This window comes from Macaca nemestrina, chromosome 2 (genome assembly GCF_043159975.1).
Source record: "Macaca nemestrina isolate mMacNem1 chromosome 2, mMacNem.hap1, whole genome shotgun sequence".
NCBI classification, from domain to species: Eukaryota; Metazoa; Chordata; class Mammalia; order Primates; family Cercopithecidae; genus Macaca; species Macaca nemestrina.
Window position 1 is genome coordinate 105,005,998 of NC_092126.1, and position 27,110 is coordinate 105,033,107.

Here is a 27,110-nt window from a genome sequence, read left to right on the forward strand (position 1 = left end):
CACTTATCTACTTCTCTCCTGTGTTTTTTAACTACACTCTCCTTTAGAGAGAAGGAAGAATGTATATGTACTATTTCCTCAAAATGAGCAGAACGTAGAGCAGAACTAGAAACAAGAATGAATGATGATAAAACTCAAGATTCTACTGGCTTGAAAGAAGTTACATGCAACACATTCTTAATATGTAACCTGTACCTGGTCACAGATATACTAAGCTCTATTTTAGCTTTTTTTTCATTGGGTACAATATGTGGTTTTTATCTCAATAAAATTTCTCTTTATTTGGCTGATTATGCAGAAACTAGTTATTCTTTATTTAGCCCACATTTACTAATATGTTTATTGTACTTAGTTCAGCCCATTTATTCAGGTAATGTGGAGCTGATCAGATTAAAGTTATTGTTCAGTTGTCATATGAGCAACTTCACTTCATTCAATGCAGTATCAATAGATTGTATCCCAGCCCAAGAAAGTTATTTTGCAAACATGTATTTATGACATAAGTCACCAAGAAGGGATTTATACAAATCCATTTTCATTCCCAAAAGAAACACCTCACATATACTTTAATGGCGGTCTATGTTAGCAGTGTATAAAGTCACCTTTGTATACAACAAAAATTTGTTAGATGGCTCCATTCTTCAATCTTGAAAAGCCCTGAATGGGTATAGATGTAGATTTATCAACTGCATTCAACAGGTGTTAATTGTATCAATTTAAAAGTATCTTCCTAAGTCAAGCATTTTGAAATTTTAATCAAATCTTGTTCTCTGTCCAGGCACAGTGGCTTATGTCTATAATCCCAACACTTTGGGAGACCAAGGTGGGAGGTCGGCTTGAGGTCAGGAATTTAAGACCAGTCTGGTGAACACAGCAAGACCTCATCGCTACAAACGCTAAAAAAAAAAAAATTAGCCAGGCACAGTGGCACACCGCTGCAGTCCCAGCTACTTGGGAAGCTGAGGCGGGAGGATCACTTGAGCCTAGGAGTTTGAGGCTGCAATAAGCTATGATCGTGCCACTGTACTCCAGCCTGAGTGACAGAGTGAGACCTCATCTCAAAAAGAAAAAAAAAAAAAATAGTGAAGACAATAAAATTCAAATTTTTTTTTTTTTTTGAAACAGAGTCTTGCTCTGTCACCTCAGCTGGAATGCAGTGGCGTGATCTCGCCTCTCTGCAACCTCTGCCCCCGGGGTTCAAGCAATTCTCTGCCTCAGCCTCCCCAGTAGCTGAGATTATAGGCACGCACCACCAGGCCTGGCTAATTTTTTTTTTTTTATAGAGATGGGGTTTTGCCTGTCGGCCAGACTGGTCTCAAACTCCCGACCTCAAGTGACCCACCTGCCTCAGCCTCCCAAAGTGCTGGAATTACACCGTGCCCAGCCAATACACATATTTTTTTAATCTTATTTTCTATTTTATTATATAAATATTCACTCATGTGCATAGCAAAATTTTGTTAATAGTATATTTAACATAAGCATGAGATTCTTAAAATAAGAAACTTCTCTTTTTAACGTACTCTAAGAACCAATATATATTTGTTGAGTTACAAGTAGAGTGGAGCAAATCTTATAAGCCTGATGAATGCCCAGGATTGAAAACATTCCTTAAATGTAATGTGACTGTCTGTCTAGATGGCATTGGTGTCTCAATGATTATTTTGGGCCTCAAGGGTCCATAAAGAGACTCTTTTCTAAAAATACAGTTGACTTGAAAGATTTACTGAAGCTTGCTTCAATTGCTACCCTTGAGAATTGTTAAAACAATGTAATTGTCAAACTAGTGTATTGCTAATCCAATTTTTATTGTTAACATTTGCCACTGAAATTGCTCTTTAATTGTTTGTTTTGAAATAGACACATAAAATATCATGACAGCAATATTTTGGCCTATATTGGAAAATCTGCCATGAATATTTTTTTCCAGTAAAACAGAGGTTACCTATATTACTTGGCATTAAAATGATTTACTGAAGTAGGCCAAAACATAAACCACTGAAATAAATTGAAGAAAGATTAGAGTTATAGCAAACTCCAAAGGCTGATACATCCAAATTCACACTTAAGGCACATTTAAAAGCAATTTAAACTCTTTTGAAAAAGTGGAGAGAAAATATAAGTCCTCCACAGCAATTCTGCACTCAAAAGCCAAGACAATGGACTCTTCTGACGGCTCACATTTTTCAGGAACCCACATTTCTTAAGCAAGTGCGGACTGCCTTAGTGCGGCAGACCGTGAAGACTGTATATACTATAATACGAATGCATTCAGCTTAATCCAGCGTGTGCTGCCTGAGCCTCCACTCCCTGTCCAGCACAGCTGCCTTGTGTTGCCAGCGAAAATGCAGGGGTCTCACCCAGATGGGCTCTGCTTGGGGAACAACACCCAGCTCCCACAACAGCATTTTTTTGTAAGCCATCAGCTACCTGGCTTTCTCCACTGTTTGTCCTGCCAAATACCAGGAAACCTGAAGCTAGAGCTCAGCATTAAAAACATTCTGCCCACTCTCCGCCTTGAATGTGATGTTAGAACTCCTGGGACATCAGATCGGACATCTGAGACCTGTTCTGTATCTTATGTTCCCGTCCCCACAGTCCCTTTGACTGATCTCAAAAACCTCACTGATGAAAACTTGCAGAAACTCCCAGAATCTAGTTTCCGCCCTTTCAATCTTCTAGTGACTGAAGGAGCATGGACACTCAAGTTTCCAGTGCATGCCCATGACCCAAGCCTGATTCCTGCTGAGTCCCAAACCTGTAGCCAATCAGCCTGCCTCCTCATTGCACACGCCTCCTAAAGCACAGGGGTTCTAGACATTTGTTTCTTCAAGTAGAGGATACTATATGATTTTAAAGAGCATAAATTATTTGCAAAGCCAAACAAACAAGAAATAACCACAGTATAAAGCCCTGTAGGATTTCATCCCAAACTACCCTTTACCCTCATTTCCTACCATTTCTCCATGGTCCATGCTCCCTATACTTGGGCACATCTAAGAACAGTCAGCCCTGCCTATCTATGGGTTCCACATCCGTGCACCTGACCAACCACAGATCAAAAATATTCAGAAAAAAAAAATTAAAAATAACAATACAAGAAAAAGTAACACAAATTTTAAAATATAGTGTAACAACTATTTCCACAGCATTTACATTTCATTAGGTATTATAGGTAATCCAGAGATGATTTAAAGTATACAGAAGGATATGCAAAGGACTTGAGGATCTGTAGATTTTAGTATAAGGGTGGTTTCTAGAATCAATCCCACGAGGATACTGAGAGTCAAGTATACTCAGCATTGAGTACACTGACCTAGCCTTGCCATTCCCCAAGTTGAGGTCCCTCCTCTTTCCCTCAGAATACGTCCTCCTCTTCCCCGAAGGCCCTGTTCAAAGGTTACTCCTTCTGTGAGATTCCCCCACTTCTCTCATAGGTGGTCACTCCCTTCCCCGGGGTGCATAGCTTTCCACGCCTACCTTCGTTAACAGCTCCTATAACGCTCCTACCTGATCATGCATGTACACATCACTCTCTCCCTGCAGCGTGAACTTAGAGGGCCTACCCATTAGCCCTCCAGACAGGAAGCAGCACTGTGCCTTCTCAGTAGGTAGTGACAACTGGAGATAATTTTTATTTTTTTTCCAAAATAATAAAAATTAATTTCAATTGGTTATCTATTTAACCAGTTTGAATCCATACTTGGAGCTCATAGTTTGCCACACAATTCCAGAAATGTCTGTTCTTCCTAAGATTTCCACTTGGCTATTTTGTACAGATAGAATGTCAAATTCAGAATTGCAGTTCCTCCACCTCATTTGCTTGCATAACTACAGGAAAAAACAGAGAAGCTGCCTGCAATTCCTGCCCATCAGAAAAGACAGGCTCACTTTCTTAATGGAAGACATCTAGGAGAGAAGCATATCATAGGAGAAACTCTAGAAAGGAAGAAGGAAGTTACAAAGCTCATAAGCAGGTTTTAAGTACATCAGACAGAAGCTGAAAATCAGGGATGGGCTAAGAGTAAAGAAAAAAGTCCATCAGGAGGTCACAGAAGACTACCAGCTAAAAGAATTAAATGCTGTTTCACTGTTTCCTTAATGGGTTGCCAGAAGGCATAAGTAGCAGCCAAGCATGCAGGGCCCCACACAATCTTCTCATTATGCCTTCTTCTGATCAAATCACTGCAAAGAAGCTGCCATACATATGCTAGACACCACCAAGGCACTCAAACTTAGAAACCAAACCAAATTGAAATATATTCTATGTTTCCTTGAAACTAGAAATCCATCAGTTCTAAGATGCACCATTATTTTATCAAGCACTAAGAAAGAAAAATGCTGCCAATTAAACTATGACATGGTTTCTTATTACTTAGAATTTTTATCTTCTTTTTATGAAAGAGCTCTTTTAGAGTTATTCAGACATAGATTTTTATAATATATCACTTTTAGGCATTTATAAAAAGGAAAATAAAACTGAAATAAATTGGTTAAGGCAATGACAACCAGGTCACCTGGCTGAAAGCAACTGTAAAACACCATTGATTTGGAAAGTATATCTCAGCTTCAGAAATGTTAAAATCTGGGGGAAAAAAAATGTGCATCACAGAATCAAGAAAATACTGTATTATATCTAGCTTGGTGACAACAATTTTAAAAGGACAAGTAATAGTTCACAGCATAACTGCTACAAAGACATTTCATCGATTGAAAAATGTATTTCTACACAGAAAAAAGTTGAGATTATTCAACTCAAAAAAGACAAAAGTAGAATAGGAATTTAATAATGTTCTTCAAGGACATCAAACTCCTGCCTCATAAAGCAGTGATTTCCAACACTTTTCTTTACTTTTTAGCAGCAAGATCTCTTTTTCAGATAATGTCCTACAAGAAATCTGAGCATGGAACTATTCTGGTTAGAGAAAGAGCACCATCCCTGACATGCCTGCAAGACCACAGGGCTCAGGACTGGCTAAAATGGTGATCTGGAGGGTAGATGGCACCTTCTACCCATTCCCTATGACAGCTACACCACAATGACAAGGTTCAAATTGTGGCATTAATCAATTATTTAAACATTTATTATGGTTTGTAAAATACAAAACACTTGTTGGGTGCTCAGTACACAGAGATTAATCAAGTACGAAGGGGTTCTGGTAAACTACCAAAAGGAATTTTTTTTTTCTTTTTTTTTTTTTTTAGAGACGGAGTCTCGCTCTGCCACCCAGGCTGGAGTGCAGTGGCGGGATCTCAGCTCACTGCAAGCTCCGCCTCCCGGGTTTACGCCATTCTCCTGCCTCAGCCTCCCAAGTAGCTGGGACTACAGGCGCCCACCACACCAAAAGAAATTTTTTATGTTGAGATTTTAGACCTTGAGATGATTGCCAAAGGATAAGGTAACAACTTTCTGTCAGCCACAAAAGGAGTTATATTGATCTAACAGGTTAGAAGCCCTCCTGCCACAGCAAGAGGATGACTCATGTAGACCCATTAAGGCCCATTCTAGCTCCAGGATGTCTATAAAATGAGTCTCTTTCCAAATGCATTCAAATGTGGCTGAGTTCGGACAGCCTTGGCTCTTGCCCCATACCCAACCATGTGGCCAAACTTAGCAGTTTGCTAGACCACTGTCCTCCAAAACAAATCCAACTCCATAACAAATTGGCAAATAATGTGTATCTGACTGAAGGTAGAAAAATACACATATCCATATCACTGGTGAAACTTTAACATCTCCATTAGAGAGCTCTTGATCGCCATATTTCTTCATCTGCCTCTTCTCTATCCTTTCTCTAAAATCCCTTTTTACAATTCTAAGCAACTCAGTCCAGGCACTAACTTTACATGTTCCACTCATCAAGGCAGCTGTCATCTTGTCACCTGAACGTGCTCTGGGAATAGTACCCATTCCCATTTCTACTCCCCATCCAATGCAAATAGCTCAGCAAATCCACTCAGCTCTTCTGAAAATCTGTAGCTAAGAAAAATAAACTTTTCACCATACGGACATGACAGAACACAAATGATTTATAGAATACTATTTTAAGATGATTAAGGAAAGTTTATTTCCCATTTGTATGGTTATCAGACTATCAGAACTAATGCTCCCCCACTGATGACCAAGGTAAGTTAGGCTGATCTGGCTGGGGAAGTGCCCCCTCTGTTGTGCCTTGTGCTGTTACTGAGCTAGGGAGGTAAAGTACTTAGGAGAAGAGGATAATACACCCAGGCACAAGAGAACCTTTCTTTGGCAATGGGCACTTGCTTGCAAGAACCAACTCAATTTTCAACCTAATTCACAGGTCTGCATTTGGCATAATTAGAGATTTATCAGAGACAAAGAAAGTTGGCCCTGCATCCCATTTTATTCTCTACACATAGGAAACACAGAGGAAAGATTTTCTTTAACAGATGGTTTTAAATTAAACTGTATTCTGTGAACAGAAAAATGGTGTATGGAAGCTAAGCTATTCTAAGTTCTGAAGAAGACAACTTTCTGACCACAGGCATAAAACTGCTTATCTGGTACCCAGTAACTGCAAAGTCAGAGGGTTTCATACTGAGCACCAGAAAATTCATATTGAAGTGTAGCAATAATTATTCTTCCCTCTCTATACAAACCAACCTCAGATAAAGTAATCTATGTCAGAAAATATACATTGTGTAATACAACAGAGCTAAAATGTAAAAGATTTGTGGAAAGAGGGCAGTCATTAACCAGTATCACTACATTAATTTCAGAGCTTGACATTCCTTTATAGATAAGGAAGCTGAAGTCCAGTGAGGTTAAGTGTGATGATGATGGACATACAATGCTTCAGGGCAGAGTCAGGGTTAGCAACACAGTCATACAACGTGGTTAAAATCTTTACAATTTCAAAATTTCATTTGAATTTCAAATGCACATTTCCGTTCTTACCAGAGTTACTTCAAAAATGAGTGGGATCAGTTTGCTTTCTTCCACAAGTCTGTTAAAAAAAAAGATAAAAAGATAGGTACACATTAGACAATTCATATTTACACTGATGGCCTGATATAAAGCACTGCAGCCCCCATGTTTTATTGCTAAAATTCCATGACTAAGAAAAAGTATGATTAAACATTCATTTCTAAGACACAACTATAGCTATTAAACAAGAAATATGAGGCTTTTTTGAAAGTGACTACTAGCTTAGCCTTATTGATGTGTAGCAAGTAAAATCTCAAATAGACTGGTATTTTTAATGTAAGAATTAAAATTCACAATTATTATAAAGACTATCAAAATAGGTAATATCATCCGAAATAATGTAACCAACCCTCTCTGCACTGTTAAATCATAAAATGACACACTGTAATTCTTTATATGTGCCTCATTAGCTGTCTTCTCAGCATTAACGAATTAATGTATGATGAATTTTAATGATCTTTAATTTTAAAAAAATTAGACACCAATCACCTGGTAGACACTAGGCACTTTCCCTCATCAAATCTAGTTATCAATTGACATCAATTGTAATAGAAGAATTTTTTCATAAAAGAGAAAACAGCCTTGATAAAACCTAAATCATTCAAAAGTCACAGTTTTGATTAAGAACAGTATTTGTGACATCCAGGGAGGGGCCAAGATGGCCGAATAGAAACAGTTTCGGTCTGCAGCTCCTAGGGAGATCAACACAGAAGGCGGGTGATTTCTGCATTTCCAACTGAGGTACCCAGTTCATCTCACTGGGCCTGGTTAGGCAGCGGGTCCAACCCACAGAGGGGTAGCAGAAGCAGGGTGGGGCGTCGCCTCACCAGGGAAGTGCAAGGGGCTGGGGACCTCCCTCCCCCCAGCCAAGGAAAGCCGTGAGGAACTGTGCTACCCCGCCGGGTTACTACGCTTTTCCCACAGTTTTTGCAATCTGCAGAACAGGAGATTCTGTGTGTGCCTACACCACCAGGGTCCTGGGTGTCAAGAACAAAACTGGGCGGCTGTTTGGGCATTCACCAAGCTAGAGGTAGTGACAGGAGTTTTTTTTTCATACCCCAGCAGCGCCTGGAACCTCATCTAGACAGAACCGAGGGGGCTGAAGCCAGGGAGTCAAGTGGTCTCGCTCGGCGGGTCCTACTCTCAGGGAGCCCGGCAAGCTAAGAACCACTGGCTTGAAATTCTCACTGCCAGCACAGCAGTCTGAAGTCGACCTGGGGCGACTGAGCTTGGTGGGGGGAGGGACCTCTGCCATTACTGAGACTAGTAGGTGGTTTTTCCCTGATAGTGCTAAGGAGGCTGGGCAGGGCAAAGCAGCTGTAGCCAGACTGCTTCTCCAGATTCCTCCTCACTGGGAAGGGCATCTCTGTAGGAAAGGTAACAGCCCAACTCAGGGGCTTACAGACAAAACCCCAATCTCCCTGGGACAGACCACCTGGGGGAAGGGGCAGCTGTGGATACAGATTCAGCAGATTTAATTGGTCCTGCCTGCCAGCTCTGAAGAGAACAGCTAATGATCTTGACAAGAGGGACTCTCCCAGCACAGAGCACCAGCTCTGCTAAGGGACAGGCTGCCTTCTCATGTGGGTCCCTGACCCCCGAGCCTCCTGACTGGGAGAAACCTCCAAACAGGGGTCGACAGACACCTCATACAGGAGAGCGCTGGCTAGCATCAGGCCAGTGCCCCTCTGGGACAAAGCTTCCTGAGGAAGAAGCAGGCAGCAATCTTTGCTGTTCTGCGCCTCCACTGGTGATACCCAGACAAACAGGGTCTGGGGTGGACCTCCAGCAAACTGCAGTAGACCTGCAGAAGAGGGGCCTGATTGTTTGAAGAAAAAGTAACAAACAGAAAACAACAACATCAACATCAACATAAAAAACCCCCACACAAAAACCCCATCCAAAGGTCATCAAAGATCAAAGGTAGATAAATCCATGAAGATGAGGAAAAGCCAGCACAAAAACGCTGAAAATTCCAAAATCCAGAATGCCACTTCTCTTTCAGATGATTGCAACTCCTCTCCAGCAAAGGCACAAAACTGGATGGAGAATAAGTTTGACAAATTGACAGAAGTAGGCTTCAGAAGGCAGGTAACAACAAACTCCTCTGAGCTAAAGCAGCATGTTCTAACCCAATGCAAGGAAGTTAAGAACCTTAATAAAAGGTTACAGAATCTGCTTACTAGAACAATCAGTTTAAAGAGAAACATAAATGACCTGATGGAGCTGAAAAACACAGCACGAGAACTTTGAGAAGCATACACAACTATCAATAGCCAAATCGATCAAGTGGAAGAAAGGATATCAGAGATTGAAGATCAACTTACTGAAATAAGGCATGAAGACAAGATTAGAGAAAAAAAGAAGGAAAAGGAATGAACAAAGCCTCCAAGAAATATGGGACTATGTGAAAAGACCAAACCTATGATTGATTGGTGTACCTGAAAGTGATAGGGAGAAGGGAACAAAGTTAAAAAACATATTTCAGGATATTATCCAGGAGAACTTCCGCAACCTAGCAAGATAGGCCAACATTCAAATTAAGGAACATGACTAAGATACTCCTCAAGAAGAAACTCCAAGAAACATAATTGTCAGATACTCCAAGGTTGAAATGAAGGAAAAAAATGTTAAGGGCAGCCAGAGAGAAATGTCAGGTATCTACAAAGGGAAGCCCATCAGACTAACAGCAGATCTCTCTGCAGAAACCCTATAAGTCACAAGAGCGTGGGGGCCAATATTCAGCATTCTTAAAGAAAAGAATTTTCAACCCAGAATTTCTTATCCAGCCAAACTAAGTTCCATACGTGAAAGAGAAATAAAATCCTTTCCAGACAAGCAAATGCTGAGGGATTTTGTCACTACCAGGCCTGCTTTACAAGAGCTCCTGAAGGAAGCACTAAATATGGAAAGGAAAAACTGGTACCAGCCATGGCAAAAACACACCAAAATATAAAGACTAATGACACTATGTAGAAATTGCATCAACTAATGCGCAAAATAACCAGCTAGCATCATGATGACAAGATCAAATTCACACAGAACAATATTAACCTTAAATGTAAAAGGGCTAAATTCTCCAATTAAAAAACACTGACTGGCAAATTAGATAAAGAGTCAAGACCCACTGGGGTGCTGTATTCAGGAGAACCATCTCACATGCAAAGACACACATAGGCTCAAAATAAAGGGATGGAGAAATATTTACCAAGCAAATGGAAAGAAAAAAAAAAAGCAAGGGTTGCAATCCTAGTCTCTGACAAAATAGACTTTAAACCAACAGAGATCAAAAAAGACAAAGAAGGGCATTACATAATGGTAAAGGGATCAATGCAAGAAGAAGAGCTACCTATCCTAAATATATACACACCCAATACAGTAGCACCCAGATTCATAAAACAAGTTCTTAGAGACCTACAAAGAGACGCAGACCCCCAACAAGAATAGTGGGAGATTCTAACAAGCCACTGTCAATATTAGACAGACGAACAAGACAAAAAATTAACAAGAATATTCAGGACTTGAACTCAGCTCTGGACCAAGTGGACCTAATAGATATCTATAGAACTCTCCACCACAAATCAACAGACTATACATTCTTCTCAGTGCCACATAGCATGTATTCTAAAATTGACCACATAATTAGGAGTAAACACTCCTCAGCAAATGCGAAAGAATGGGTATCATAACAAACAGTATCTCAGACCACAGTGCAATCAAATTAGAAATCAGGATTGAGAAATTTACTCAAAACCACACAACTACATCGAAACTGAACAACCTGCTCCTGAATGACTACTAGGTAAATGACGAAATGAAGGCAGAATAAAGTTATTTGAAACCAATGAAAACAAAGACATGATGTACCAGAATCTCTCGGACACAGCTAAAGCAGTGCTTAGAGGGAAATGTATAGCACTAAATGCCCACAGGAGAAAACGGGTAAGATCTAAAATCGACACCCTAACATCATAATTAAAAAGAACTAGAGAAGCATGAGCAAACAAATTCAAAAGCTAGGAGAAGACAAGAAATAACTAAGATCAGAGCAGAACTGAAGGAGATGGAGACACGAAAAACCCTTCAAAATAATCAATGAATCCAGGAGCTGGTTTTTAGAAAAGATTAACAAAACAGATGGAACACTAGCTAGACAAAGAGAAAAGATAGAAGAATCAAATAGACACAATAAAAAATGATAAAAGGGATATCACCACTGATCCCACAGAAATAGAAACTACCATCGGAGAATACTACAAAAACCTCTATGCAAATAAACAAGAAAATCTAGAAAAAATGGATAAATTCCTGCACACATACACCCTCCCAAGACTAAACCATGAAGAACTCGAATCCCCGAATAGACCAATAAGAAGATTTGAAATTGAGGGAGTAATTAATAACCTACCAACCAAAAAAAGCCCAGGACCAGACAAATTCACAGTCGAATTCTACCAAATGGAGCTGCTACCATTGCTTCTGGAACTATTCCAAACAATAGAAAAAGAAGGACTCCTCCCTAACTCATTTTATGAGGCCAGCATCATCCTGATACCAAAACCTGCCAGAGATACAACAAAAACAACAAAAAAAATTTCAGGCCAATATCCCAGATGAACATCAATGTGAAAATCCTTAATAAAATACTGGCAAACTGAATCCAGCAGCACATCAAAAAACTTATCTACCACAATCAAGTTGGTTTCATCCTTGGGATGCAAGGCTGGTTCAACATACGCAAATAAATAAATGTAATCCATCATGTAAACATAACAAATGACAAAACCACATGATTATCTCAATAGATGCAGAAAAGGCCTTCAGTAAGATTCAACATCCCTTCATGCTAAAAACTCTCAATAAACTAGGTATTGACGAAACATATCTCAAAATAATAAGCGCTACTTATGACAAATCTATAGCCAATATCATATGGAATGGGCAAAAGCTGGAAGCATTCCCTCTGAAAACTGACACAAGACAAGGATGCCCTCTCTCACCACTCCTATTCAACATAGTATTGGAGTTCTGGCCAGGGCAATCAGGCAAGAGAAAGAAATAAAGGGTATTCAAATAGGAAGAGAGGAAGTCAAATTGTCTCTGTTTGCAGATGACATTTTTATATATCTAGAAAACCCCATCGTCTCAGCCCAAAAATTCCTTAAGCTGATAGCAACTTCAGCAAAGTCTCAGGATACAAAATTAATGTGCAAAAATCACAAGCATTCCTATACACCAACAATAAACAAGCAAAGAGTCAAATCATGAGTGAACTCCCATTCAAAATTGCCACAAAGAGAATAAAATACTTAGAAATACAACTTACAAGGGATGTGAAGGACCTCTTCAAAGAGAACTACAAACCACTGATCAAGGAAATAAGAGAGGACACAAACAAATGGAAAATCATTCCATGCTCATGGATAGGAAGAATCAATATTGTGAAAATGGCCATACTGCCCAAAGTAACTTATAGATTCAATACTATTCCTATCAAGCTACCATTGACATTCTTCGTGGAATTAGAAAACTATTTTAAATTTCATATGGAACCAAAAAAGAACCTGTATAGCCAAGACAATCCTAAGCAAAAAGAACAAAGCTGGAGGCATCATGCTATCTGACTTCAAACTATACTAAAAGACTACAGTAACCAAAACAGCACGGTGCTGGTACCAAACAGATATATAGACCAATGGAACAGAACAGAGACCTCAGAAATAACATCACACATCTACGACCATCTGATCTTCAACAAACCTGACAAAAACAAAAATGGGAAAAGTGTTCTCTATTTAATAAATGGTGCTGGGAAAACTGGTTAGCCACATGCAGAAAACTGAAACTGAACCCCTTCCTTACACTTTATACAAAAATTAACTCGAGATGAACTAAATAGTTAAATGTAAAACCCAAAACCATAAAAACCCTAGAAGAAAATCTAGGCAATACCATTCAGGACATAAGTATGGACAAAGACTTAATGACTAAAACACCAAAAGCAATGGCAACAAAAGCCAAAATTGACAAATGGGATCTAATCAAACAAAAGAGCTCTGCACAGCAAAAGAAACTACCCTCAGAGTAAAAAGGCAACCAACAGAATAGGATAAAGTTTTTGCAATTTTTCTATCTGAAAGAGGTCTAACAGCCAGAATCTACAAGGAACCTAAACAAATTTACAAGAAAAAAACAAACAACCCCATCAGAAATAGGCGAAGGATATGAACAGACCCTTCTCAAAAGAAGATATTTATGTGGCCAACAAACATATGAACAAGAGCCATCATCACTGGTCATTAGAGAAATGCAAATCAAAATTGCAATGAGATACCATCTCAAGCCAGTTAGAATGGTAATTATTAAAAAGTCAGGAAACAACAGATACTGGCAAGGCTGTGGAGAAATAGGAACATTTTTACACTGTTGGTGGGACTGTAAATTAGTTCAACCACTCAGAAAGACAGTGTGGCAATTCCTCAAGGATCCGGAACCAGAAATACCATTTGACCCATTTGGGTATATACCCAAATGATTATAAATAATTCTGCTATAAAGACACATGCACCCATATGTGTTTATTGCAGCACTATTTACACTAGTAAAGACTTGGAATCAACCCAAATGCCCATCAATGATAAACTGGATAAAGAAAATGTGGCACATGTACACCATGGAATGCTATGCAGCCAGGAAAAGTATGAGTTCATGTCCTTTGCAGGGACATGGATGAATCTGGAAACCATCATTCTCAGCAAACTAACACAGGAACAGAAAACCAAACGCTGCATGTTCTCACTCATAAATGGGAGTTAAACAATGAGAACACAAGGACACTGGGAGGGGAACATCACACATCAGGGCCTGTCGGGGAGTGGAGGGAAAGGGGAGGGAGAACATTAGGACAAATACCTAATGCATATGGAGCTTAAAACCTAGATGATAGGTTGATAGGTGCAGCAAACCACCATGGTGCATGTATACCTATGTAACAAACCTGCACATTCTGCACATGTACCCCCAAACTTAAATTAAAATAAAAAAAGAACAATATTTGAATCTCTAAATACTCTTCTAGTCCAGGGTTCAGCAAACATTTTTTCTATAATAGTCCAAATAGTTAATAGTCCAAATATTTCAGGCTTTGCAGGCCACACGGTCTCTATAACAACTACTCAACTCTGTCATCATAAAGTAAAAGCAGCCATAAAGAATATGGAAAGAAATAAACATGGGTATATTCCAATAAAACTTTATTTATAAACAACAGGTAGTGGGCCATGTTTAGGGGAAAGCCATAGTTTGCAGGTTTCTGCTTCAGTCCAAAAAATAAAATAAAATCATATTCCTTTCTACTATTTTACTAGAATTTTGTGTGATAAATTACAGAGCTTAAGACAAACATGTTGCATATGTTGTAGGTACGTGCAGTTTGTCTATTTTACAGAAAACACCAGATATTTAATAGTATGATTAAATGCTCATGGATAGAAAGGGAATTTTAACATCTGGCCTCCCAGGAGTTTGTCTATGATAATACATTGATAAAAGAAAAGCCTATGAGACTAACCAAAAAAGATCAGTGTTTACATATATTTGTGAAGGGAAAATGAATACAGAGATTTACCAAAGACTGAAGCACTTATAAAGTCTACCTTGATGTCTAGCAAAAATAAATGTGATTACTATTCATTGCAGCATTATCCACAATAGCCAAGATATGGAAACAACCTAAATGCCCATCAGTGGATGAATAGAAAAAAATGCAGCATATGTACACAATGGAATACTCGTTGGCCTTAAAGAAACAAGAAACTCCCATTTGTGACAATATGGATGAATTATCCTAAGTGAAACAAGCCAAGCACAGAAAAACAAATACTACATGATCTCACTTATATGTGGACTCTAAAAAAGTCAAACTCAGAAAAGTAGAGGGTAGAATGGTGGTTACCAGAGTGGGAAGGTGTGGACGAGAAAAGGAGAGATATAATCAAAGGGTACAAAGATAAGTTAGACACGAGGAATAAGTTAGTTAATAATAGTGTAGTATGTATTTCAAAATTACTACAAGAGTAGCTTTTAAGTGTTCCCACCACAAAAAAATGATAAGTACGTAAAGTGATGGACATGTTAATTAGCCTGATTTACTCATTCCACAATGTACATACATATCATAACATTACACTCTATGCCATAAATACACAATTATAATTGTCAGTTAAAAATAAAATATAATTTTAAATAATGTTGATAAATTTTAAAGATAAATAAATGTGATCAGTTCTGTAGTTTCAATGAAAAAAGTTTTGGTGACAAATGTTAAGTTCATTCATATTTTCTCTCTTTCCTGGGCAATTGAATGAAGGCCCAGATGTGAGGCTGAGGCTCCTGACATCATGCCTAGGTAGGACAGGAAACGCACAGACTCAAAACCACAAACAACTTCAGGCCCAGCACATTCAGTCTTCTGCCTTGGTTTCCTTAAATTTGTCTTCTTAAATTTTTATGATATATACCATTATTAGGCCTGGGCTAAAATAGCCAAGCACATACATCTCAGAGTTGCCCTGGCAATCAAGGCCAATGAAGTCAGAAGAAATAAACGCCACGACTTCTCCAATGGTACCTGGAAGATCCAGAGCATCACTCACAACACCGGACCTTTGATGGTAGTATTTTAAACTATATTCTACTAAGGCATAACCATGCAAAACTATCTTAATTCCTTCTTAAGAATTGCAGCTAGTTCTTCTCCAGGTCTCTGCATAATGCGCAGGCTGGCCTGGATTACCTCTTAAGTCTCTTTGACTATAAATGCTAACATTCCATTCTCACATTCTTCTGAATACAATATACCATAACAATTTTTGTTCTTTGATTTGACTAATTATGTAGCTCTAAACATAATTTAGAGCTACATAAATTATTCCTGAGTAAATAAAAAGAGAATTCAAGCTAAGTAATTTTTTAGTTAAAAAAAAATCTGTATTGTTTTCTATAACTTATGAACTCACCTCAAATGTAATTTCAACAGACGTATGTTAAAGCAAGTAAGGAAGAAGGGTGGCTGCAAACATTTACAATTCTCTAAGGCAAAATTTTTCTAAATTGTGAGAAGTGATCAATAAGTGAACAATAAGATGAGTTTACTGGTTATTGACTAGCATGTTTTTAATTAAAAATAATAAAGAATATCCAAGGGCATTGCACATAGTATTGTTCTGTAATGTATTGAGTGGTAATATAAAATGCTTTTCTTTTTTTTTAACCATGAATTGAATAACTTTTGATAAAACATCTGATATCCACAGATTTAAGGAGATTGCTTTAGAGACAATATTCATTTCTCCTTCAGTATGTCCTTAAAATGTGATTTTAAAAAAATCAGTCTCCTTACTTTAAGCATCTCCTCTCACACAAGCATAGGTCCAATTGGTGGAGACAGTGGTCGAACCCCAGCACGCTCTGAGTCATAGCACCATCTACTCAGCACACCCTTCATTTGATGCAGACTTTGGAGAGCAACTCCAGTGCTCAGCCTCACAAGGGAAAGGAGGATGAGGCTTACCACTACTAAAAGTTGATGTTGTTGATTTCTAGAGAATTATCAGACAGCAAGTATTCAATAATCATAGCAGATCTTAGAAAATAATGATGCAGGGATATTGGTCTAAATTTCTCTTTTTTTGTTGTATCTCTGTCAGGCTTTGGTATCAGGATGATGTTGGCCTCGTAAATGAGTTAGGGAGGATTCCCTCTTTTCTATTGATTGGAATAGTTTCAGAAGGAATGGTGCCAACTCCTCCTTGTACCTCTGGTAGAATTCGGCTGTGAATCCGTCTGGTCCTGCACTTTTTTTGGTTGGTAGGCTATTAATTATTGCCTCAATTTTAGACCTATATTGCTGATGAACATCGATGCACAAATCCTCAATAAAATACTGGCAAACCGAATCCAGCAGCACATCAAAAAGCTTATCCACCATGATCAAGAGGGCTTCATCCCTGGGATGCAAGGTTGGTTCAATGTACACAAATCAATAAATGTAATCCAGCATATAAACAGAACCAAAGACAAAAACCACATGATTATCTCAATAGATGCAGAAAAGGCCTTTGACAAAATTCAACAGCCCTTCATGCTAAAAACTCTCAATAAATTCGGTACTAAGGAATGTACCTCAAAATAGTAAGAGCTATTTATGACAAACCCACAGCCAATATCATACTGAATGGGCAAAAACTGGAAGCATTCCCTTTGAAAACTGGCACAAGACAGGGATGCCCTCTCTCACCACTCCTATTCAACACAGTGTTGGAAGTTCTGGCTAGGGCAATCAGGCAAGAGAAAGAAATCAAGGGTATTCAGTTAGGAAAAGAAGAAGTCAAATTGTCCCTGTTTGCAGATGACATGATTGTATATTTAGAAAACCCCATTGTCTCAGCCCAAAATCTCCTTAAGCTGATAAGAAACTTCAGCAAAGTCTCAGGATACAAAATCAATGTGCAAAAATCACAAGCATTCTTATACACCAGTAACAGACAAACAGAGAGCCAAATCATGAATGAACTCCCATTCACAACAGCTTCAAAGAGAATAAAATACCTAGGAATCCAACTTACAAGGGATGTCAAGGATCTCTTCAAGGAGAACTACAAACCACTGCTCAGTGAAACAAGAGAGGACACAAACAAATGGAAAAACATACCATGCTCATGGATAGGAAGAATCAATATCGTGAAAATGGCCATACTGCCCAAGGTAATTTATAGATTCAATGCCATCCCCATTAAGCTACCAATGAGTTTCTTCACAGAATTGGAAAAAAACTGCTTTAAAGTTCATATGGAACTAAAAAAGACCCCCATTGCCAAGACAATCCTAAGCCCAAAGAACAAAGCTGGAGACATCACGCTACCTGACTTCAAACTATACTACAAGGCTACAGTAACCAAAACAGTATGGTACTGGTACCAAAACAGAAATATAGACCAATGGAACAGAACTGAGTCCTCAGAAATAATACCACACATCTACAGCCATCTGATCTTTGACAAACCTGAGAGAAACAAGAAATGGGGAAAGGATTCCCTATTTAATAAATGGTGCTGGAAAAATTGGCTAGCCATAAGTAGAAAGCTGAAACTGGATCCTTTCCTTACTCCTTATACGAAAATTAATTCAAGATGGATTAGAGACATAAATGTTAGACCTAAAACCATAAAAACCCTAGAAGAAAACCTAGGTAATACCATTCAGGACATAGGCATGGGCAAGGACTTCATGTCTAAAACACCAAAAGCAATAGCAACAAAAGCCAAAATTGACAAATGGCATCTTATTAAACTAAAGAGCTTCTGCACAGCAAAAGAAACTACCATCAGAGTGAACAGGCAACCTACAGAATGAGAGAAAATTTTTGCAATGTACTCATTTGACAAAGGGCTAATATCCACAACCTATAAAGAACTCAATCAAATTTACAAGAAAAAACCCCATCAAAAAGTGGGCAAAGGATATAAACAGACACTTCTCAAAAGAAGACATTCATACAGCCAACAGACACATGAAAAAATGCTCATCATCACTGGCCATCAGAGAAATGCAAATCAAAACCACAATGAGATACCATCTCACACCAGTTAGAATGGCAATCATTAAAAAAATCAGGAAACAACAGGTGCTGGAGAGGATGTGGAGAAATAGGAACACTTTTACACTGTTGGAGGGACTGTAAACTAGTTCAACCATTGTGGAAAACAGTGTGGCGATTCTTCAAGGATCTAGAACTAGAAATACCATTTGACCCAGCCATCCCATTACTGGGGATATACCCAAAGGATTATAAGTCATGCTGCTATAAAGACACATGCACACATATGTTTATTGCGACACTATTCACAATAGCAAAGACTTGGAATCAACCCAAATGTCCATCAATAACAGACTGGATTAAGAAAATGTGGCACATATACACCATGGAATACTATGCAGCCATCAAAAAGGATGAGTTCGTGTCCTTTGTAGGGACATGGATGCAGCTGGAAACCATCATTCTCAGCAAACTGTCGCAAGAACAGAAAACCAAATACCGCATGTTCTCACTCGTAGGTGGGAATTGAACAATGAGATCACTTGGACACAGGAAGGGGAGCATCACACACCGGGTCCTATTGTGGGGAGTGGGTAGGGGGGAGAGATAGCATTAGGAGATACACCTAATGTAAATGACGAGTTAACGGGTGCAGCACACCAACATGGCACATATATACATATGTAACAAACCTGCACGTTGTGCACATGTACCCTAGAACTTAAAGTATAATAAATAAATTTTAAAAAAAGAAAAGAATGATGCAAAAGGCTCTTTTACTATTGGGCTCTGTTGTGGTTGGCCACCATGACTTAAATCATCTGTATCATTTTACTACGTGAGCTTATTATATCCTAAATCTGAAAAGAATGAATTGTCTGTAATTTACGGACAGCCTGAAAGACAAGAAGTGAAGAGATTTACCTAAATTTTTTTAAGCCAAAACCAAACAAAATGAAGATCTTTTTGAAATGATCCCTGATCTTCAAAGGATTGTGAACATATTAACTCTGTTACAGTATACTTTTCTTCCTTTACTTTAGCCAGCTAAGCACACTGTATTTAAGTAACTCCAGATGAGCAAACTGAAATATACTTCACTTCCCAAATGCAGTTTCCAGGACCACTTTACCCTGGGGTTGGTTGGTTTGTTTCCCCTTTAATGGTGCCATTTAATGACAGATTTCATATGGTTAAAGAGTCTCCCTTACAAAGTTTGGGTTCAGAAATGATTTTGTATATCTGTGGTTTACACTATTAACAAAGGAGGCAGTGTTTCAATTACCAAGTTTGGAATAAACTTATAAAAACTTTTAGAATACATTATTTCACATTCTAACTCCCTCCTGTGCCTAAATGCTACCCTTAATGTTGGAAAAATGTTTTTTAATTTATTTATTAATGTTCGATAGTCCAAGTTTCAATACACAGTATTTTTAAATGTCATGTATTTAAGTACTACTTAAATAAACTATGTATTTAAATTATGATAATTATTTAGTTGAGATTCATCTATGGAAGCTACAAGCACAAAGTGATCTTAAGATGATTTTGTCACAAAAGATGCTGTGATTATTAAATAATTAAAATGCATATTTTAAAGAATGAGTCAATAATTTTCACGTAAGAAAGTACACTTGCTTTTCTTTTTTTCTTTTTTTTTTTCTTTTTTTTTTTGAGATGGAGCCTCGCTCTGTTGCCCAGGCTGGAGTGCAGTGGCACAATCTCAGCTCACCGCAAGTTCCGCCTCCTGGGTTCACGCCATTCTCCTGCCCCAGTCTCCCGAGTCGCTGGGACTACAGGCGCCCGCCACCATGCCCGGCTAATGTTTTTTTGTACTTTTAGTAGAGACAGGGTTTCACCGTGTTAGCCAGGATGGTCTCGATCTCCTGACCTCATGATCCACCCGCCTTGGCCTCCCAAAGTGCTGGGATTACAGGCGTGAGCCACCACGCCCTGCCGAAAGTACACTTGCTTTTGAGGTAAAGTCATAGCAGTGGCCTATGGAATATAGTGGCCTTGGTCTTTCTCTATTTATTGGCACAGCTGTATTTCATGTGATTGAAAACAAAGGCTAAGTATAAAGTAAATCTGATAATATTTAGATATAAATTAATAGCTGCAATTTCGGAAAAGTAGGAATAAGGAGATTAACTTCATTTACATTCAGAGAGATAAAGAAGTAGGTTGAGCTAAATCTCATACCATTATTAACATTTTCCAACTTTCCTTTAAAATTTCAAACTTCTGCCTCAAGGCCATGTAGGGATGAACCAAGAATAAAATTAGGAGGAATGAAGTCTCTCCTGTCCTACCCCACCTTAGTCCTATTTCTTCAGAGAGCAGAGGAACCAGGAGAAGGGAGAGGTCAAGAAGGGAAAGAATCTCTGCCTGTTCTGAGCTCAGTTTTGCAGGACAAAGAAATCAGCTCCCTCAAGAGTGACAGGACAGGTCCAAGGAGATCACTGGGTTGGTCCATGAAGCTGCCCTGTCTTAGGTTCACTTACTTGCCTGCAGCTTTTATCTACTCATAAAGAGTAGACAAGACACATGAAGCAAGACATATGACGCAAGAGGCGTTAAGTCCAGATCCACTGTCTCTTGAGCCCCCCATCCAGCAAGGACACACTGTCATCTCCAAAGGGCTTCTCCATCTCCATCCACCTTCTCTGCCTTTCCAGCATCCACCTTGTCATACAGTTCTTACTTAGCATAGAGACTTGATTTTCTGGAAACTACCTCTGTATTTAATTTATGATTAACATTACTGAGCTCTTGGCATGGGCTAATCTTATAAACTCAAAGTCCATGCCCTCAAACTCAGAGTCAAGCAGGTTAACAGATATACAAACAAATATGAAAGTGGAATTAACTTCTATCACAGATATGCATGTATGCACAGGATGTAAGGGAACAAACATGAAGAAACCCTAGCTAGCCCAAACTGGTAAGAGGAGGCATTCGCGAGCCTTCAAAGATAGTAGGAATTGGCCAGTTATGATGCGGGGAGGGGCAGGCGTGATAGAGGAGGGTAAGGAGGACTACCAGGAGAGCAATGTAAAAGGTCAGTGTGACAACAGATGGAACAGAATGATGCAGCCTTGAATGTCATGCTAAGAAATGCTAAGAAGTTTGGGTTTTACCCCAAAGGTTATGAGTAACCTCTGAGGATTTTAAGCAAAACGACACCACAAGATTTGCTGTGCAAACTCCAATCTGATTGTAACAGGAAAAATAAACTGGAAGAAGAGCAGTCTAGAATATTGCTATTTAAAGTGTGGTTTGCAGACCAAAGATAGCCTACAAACTCTCACAAGTCTATGATAAGATAACTACAGAAATCTGAAAGATAGTTTACGTCTCTTTTCTCTAATGATAAAAAGTTTGAAGTTTGTGACAGTTTTAAAATGTAGCCCCACCAAAATATGAAAAACAGGATATTTGTACAGTACCTCCCCATAAGATATTTATAGTATCTGAGAAACCTAGCAGACACCACCAAGGGAACAAATTTCACATCGCACTAATAAGACATGTGGCCATGGTATACACTCCGATATGATGCACTGAGGAGGGGACAGCATCGCTTCCATGTTATTCTTACCAAAAATGCATGACCTCAATCTAATCACGGAAAAACATTAGACAAACTTAAATTGAGGAGCATCTTACAAAGTAACTACCCAGTACACAAAAATGTATTATGGTTACGAAAGACAAGAAAAGGCTGAGGAACTGTTCCAGACAAGGAAACCTGAAAAACAAATGTCATGTGGGATCCTAGATTAAATCCTGAACCAGAAAAAGTATATTAGTTGGAAAATGGGCGAAATTGGAATATGATCTACAGTTCAGTTAACGGTATATCAACGTTAATTTCCTGATTTTGATAACTGATAATCATTCTATGGCTATGTAACATGTTAACATTAGTGGAAGCTGGTGGAAGGGCACATGGAAATTCTTTCTACTACTTTGACTCTGTAAGGTTAAAATTATTTCAAAATTTAAAAGTTTTTAAAAATGACTTCGGATTTATTTGACTCTTCTCTGAGAAGAAGGATTTGTGTCTTCTTCCTGTGAGTCTGGGCAAGTTTAGGATTGCTTTGACCAAGAGAGTAGCATAGAAGTGACACTGTGATTTCTGCCTATATTCTGTGTGTCTTTTTTGAATTTCATCTTTATAGTGTTTTATAAAAATATTCTAGTGACCTTTTACTGCATAACTAGCTACTCGAAACTTAGTGGCATAAAGCAATAACCATTTTATGAAGTTCATGGATTCTGTGGGTCATGAATTTTGGCAGGACACAGTGGGGATGACTTCTCCTTGTTCCATGATGTTTGCAGCCTCAGCTGGGAAGACACGAAGGCTGTGGGGGATGGGAACAGCTGGGGGTTGTGATCACCTGAAGGTTTCCTCTCTCACATTTCTGGCACCTGGGCTGGGATGATTCAAGGAAGGTTCAGTTAATTCTGTTGACTGGAGCATCTATCTATAGCTGTACTCTCCATGCAGCTTGGCCTCTCTTTGCATGATAGCTGGGTGCCAAGAGGAAGCATCCAAGGAGCAGGCATTCCAAGAGAACCAGATGGCTTTTCTAACCTAGCTTTGGAGGTCACAACATCGCTTCCACTGTGTTCTAAGTGGGCATGTGCAAGTTATGAAGGCAGTCCAGATTCAAATGGAGTGCAACTAGACTCCATCTCTTGATGGACTATGGCATAGCTACAATACAGAAGGGCATGTGGGATGGGAAATATTATTACAGACATCTTTGTAAAATATGATCTACCACAGTATGAGTCTGCAACAAATAGAAAATTTTAAACCTGCTTCTTTGGCCAGGTGTGGTGGCACATGCCTATAATCCCAGCTCTTTGGGAGGCCAAGGTGGGCAGATCACTTGAGCACCAAGAGTTTGAGACTAGCCTGGGCAACATGGAGAAAGCCGGTCTCTACAAAAAAATATATAAAAATTAGCCAGGCATAGTGGTGTGTGCCTGTAATTCCAGCTACTCAGGAGGCTGAGGTAGAAGGATCACCTGAGCCCTGGGAGGTCGAAGTTGCAGTAAGTCAGTAAGTTGTGATAATGCCACTGCTCAATGTCTCAAATAAATAAATAACTGCTTCCTCACCAGTCTGAGTAGCAATAGCCTACATAACCAGAGAGACCAGTTAATAGGCCACTATAGCAATCCAAGGGGGACACCACTGGAGCCTTGTATTAGCTTTCTATTGCTGCCTAACGAATTTCCACAAACATAGCAACTTAAAGCAACACCCATTTATTACTTCAATGTCCTATAGGTCAGAAGTCCAGCTCAGCATGGCTGGTTAACCATCTCAGGATATCACAAAGCTGGAATCAGTGTGTCAGCTGGGCTTAGTTCTAGTCTGGAGGCTGGAGGTGGAGGGGATACATTTTAAAACTCATTCTTATGGTTGGCAGAATTCAGTTCCTTGCAGTTGTAGGGCTGACGTCTTCATTTCCTTGCTACTGCCAGCTAGGGATCTCTCTCAGCTCCTAGAGCCACACATATCCCTTACTATGTGGCCCTCTCCTTCTCTAAACCAGCAAGTGAGGATCTCCTCCACGTCAAATCCTTCTCAAGCTTCAAATCTCTTGGACTTCTCTGTCTCTGACCTCTAGACCACATTTAAAGGGCTCATATGATTGGTCAGGCCCACCCAGATAATCTCCATATTTTAAGGTCAATTAATTTTCGACCTTAATTACATCTGCAATATCCCTCTTAACAGCACTAAATTAGTGTTTAATTGACTGGAAGGTGCCATAGATACACCAGTGGCTGGAAATCTCCAAGGCCATCTTGCAGTTCTGCTTACCAGAGCCTGAACTTGCCCCTGATCTCAGTTCCCTTACCCCTGCGCCTCCTTTCTTAAAAGTAATTCATATTTGGTTCTCTGAATAAGCTGCTTCTGGCCTACTTGTGTACCAACCAAAATAGAAGCTGGGCTTTGTTTAGCTTTCCAACAATGCTGGTTAGGAGGTTTAGATTTCATATTTGCTCAGCAACTGACTGAGCACTAGACTACAAGCAAAGCTTTTTTGTTTACATAATTTACCAGTCTAGTGGACCAAGGACAGTCATTTTAAATTAAAAATCTCTAACATCAAGCTGAATTTCAAATTTTTGGATCAGTGAATCAACTTCAAAAAGAAACAGTTTCATAATGTTTAGCTATGGTATGATATTATGTCTACCCTGAAAGCAATAACATTTGTGACATTTCTCCTTGAAACGTTTGCCCTTGCCTGCAATTCTTGCGAATTCTGCAGACAACTGGCAGAAGTCTTACCGTTAAGGTACATATACAGGGAGTTATTTTTCACACAAAAAAAGGGGAGGGCAGGGTTGAGATTTCAGCAGCATTAGTACAGATAAATTTTAGAACTGGTCATTTTACAAAGATCTACAGCATCCTCCTTATGCACAGGCATTACACTTTTTCCCTAAGGAAGTTTATACTCCAGTAGGCACAAAACATATATAAAAATAACTTAATCCAAGTTATAAGACTGACTGCTTAATTTACTGAGAAAGTCTTAGAATTAAGTTAGAATATGAAGCTATACCAGAATATCCCTCTGACTTAGGGAAATCATCCATTGCCTAACAGCACTGAAAATATGGATTTTAGCAAGAGAATTTTGGTTATGTTAAAAGTAAATATTTTCCAATAGAATGGAGATTTTAGGAAATAGAATAATTTTATGTTGCATTAACAACTTTGTAAAATGCTTTTAAGCCTATTACTTCAATAGATGTCCAATACAGCCCTGTAATATTCCACACCTGTTGAACAAAATAAGGCCACAGAGTGTTTCGATCACAGAAAGTACAAAAGGAGAAATGGGAAAGCTGCAGTCATTGTATGGATCTCCATACAATGTGCAGGCCTCTTTTATGAAGCACCTCTGACTCTTCCAACCCTGGATGCTATGATGTGGTTGCAAGTCCTGTTTCGTCCAGGGCTTTACAGAAATTGTCCCTACATCATGGTCCCTAATGCTCCTGCTACCCAGCTGAGGGCTTTGGCCTCTCACTCCCACATTCTTTCCAGTGCCTTCCATTCTGCCTGGGTCCTGAACCTTCATTCTCTCTCTGAACCTCGTCGCTCTGCAGCTGGCCACCTTTCTCTAGTGATTCTTTGAATCCTTGGCATTCTCCCCAAGACATGATTCTGTATTCAGAATCCCACAGCTTCACAGGTTGAAACCACATGTAAGAGGCATGCTCATTCTTGCATCAGAGCCGGACGAGGAGTGAACAGGAAGAGGCAATATCAGTAAGAGAAAGAATTGGCAGTGGCGGAGACCAAAGGCAAGTCCCTAAGAGGACCACGAGATTGTACCAGCATTTCTTTTCTCCTACAGATACGAACCCAATAATAAAAAAAAAGAAATTCCATATGAGATATTTTTAAATTATTTTCCATTTAATGAACACACTTACTTCCTAAAGTCATTTTTTTGGTCCAGATAACTTAATGAAATACAAGAGATTTTTTGTTTTGGAATCTACCTGAAATCAAGCTAAGATTTCTCTCTTTTCATTCACTTGATGAATATTTGCTTGGTGTCTTTCATGTGCCATGCACTGGGCTAAATGAGAGCTGCAGCAAGTATTAAAAATGCTGGGATAGATACATAAAGATAAACATCTATAAAGGTACAGAAGAGACAACAGAATAACCTTTTCTATCTGAAGGGCATTGCGAAGGCTTGAAATTGCAACCAGTCATGACAATAGTAGCAAACATGGATTGCCCAGTTCCTATGTGGAACACACGGTAACAAATGCTGTGTATCTGCTAATTCATTGGATTCTAACAAAAAAAAACCTCATAGTTAGACATTACTATCTTTCTACTTCAGATGAGAAATTAAGGCAGAAAGAAGTTAAGTAAATCAGTTAAGTGGCAAGTAGAGGGGCTGAGATATAAACTTAGGCAGCTTAGATCAGAGTCCACATTCTACAGGGTAGGTACAGCCTGAGGTTCAGGAAAGGAGCAGGTTTCTGATAGCAGGTGGAGGAAAGTACAGGAGGGAAGGCTGGACAGATATAGATGAAGTATGTCCTGGGCAAAGGGAATAGCATGACAGCCAAAAACAGGATGGTTCATTAAAGGCAGTGAAAGATTTAAGTGAAAGAGCAAGTTTATTACACAAGTGGAAGAGGCAAAAAGAAGGTAGCAAAAGATCCAGCTAGAAGAACAAGCCATGGCGGATCACAGAAGATCATGTTAGTCATGCTGAGTTGCTTGAACATTATCCTCCAGGTCAGGGCTGGCAAACTACAGCCTGTAGGCCAACTCTGCCAGCCACCCCTATCTGTATAGTCCACAAACCAAGAACAGTTGGCTTTTCAATGGTTGAATCAATCGAGAGAAGAATATTTCATGATATATGAAAACTGTATGAAATTCAACTTTCAGTTTCCATTAGTAAAATTTTTTTTGGAACACAACCCTGTGTATTCATTTACATACTGTCTATATTTGCTTTTATGCTATAATGGCAGAGTTAAGTAGCT

The 27,110-nt window shown here is 39.0% G+C and overlaps 1 protein-coding gene across 9 annotated transcripts in view; it reads right to left on the reverse strand.

Annotated features, from left to right (window-relative positions):
* LOC105480615 (unc-51 like kinase 4) overlaps nt 1-27,110 on the reverse strand; it is a 682,911-nt gene that overhangs the window by 362,481 nt on the left and 293,320 nt on the right. For all 9 annotated transcript variants that reach the window (XR_011619999.1, XR_011620000.1, XM_071091486.1 and 6 more), the window contains one exon: nt 6,923-6,971. Coding sequence is in view for 7 of the 9 variants with exons in the window: in XM_071091486.1 (XP_070947587.1) it covers nt 6,923-6,971 (49 nt within the window). In the remaining 2 variants the exon portion in view is untranslated. The remainder of the gene's footprint in view (nt 1-6,922; nt 6,972-27,110) is intronic.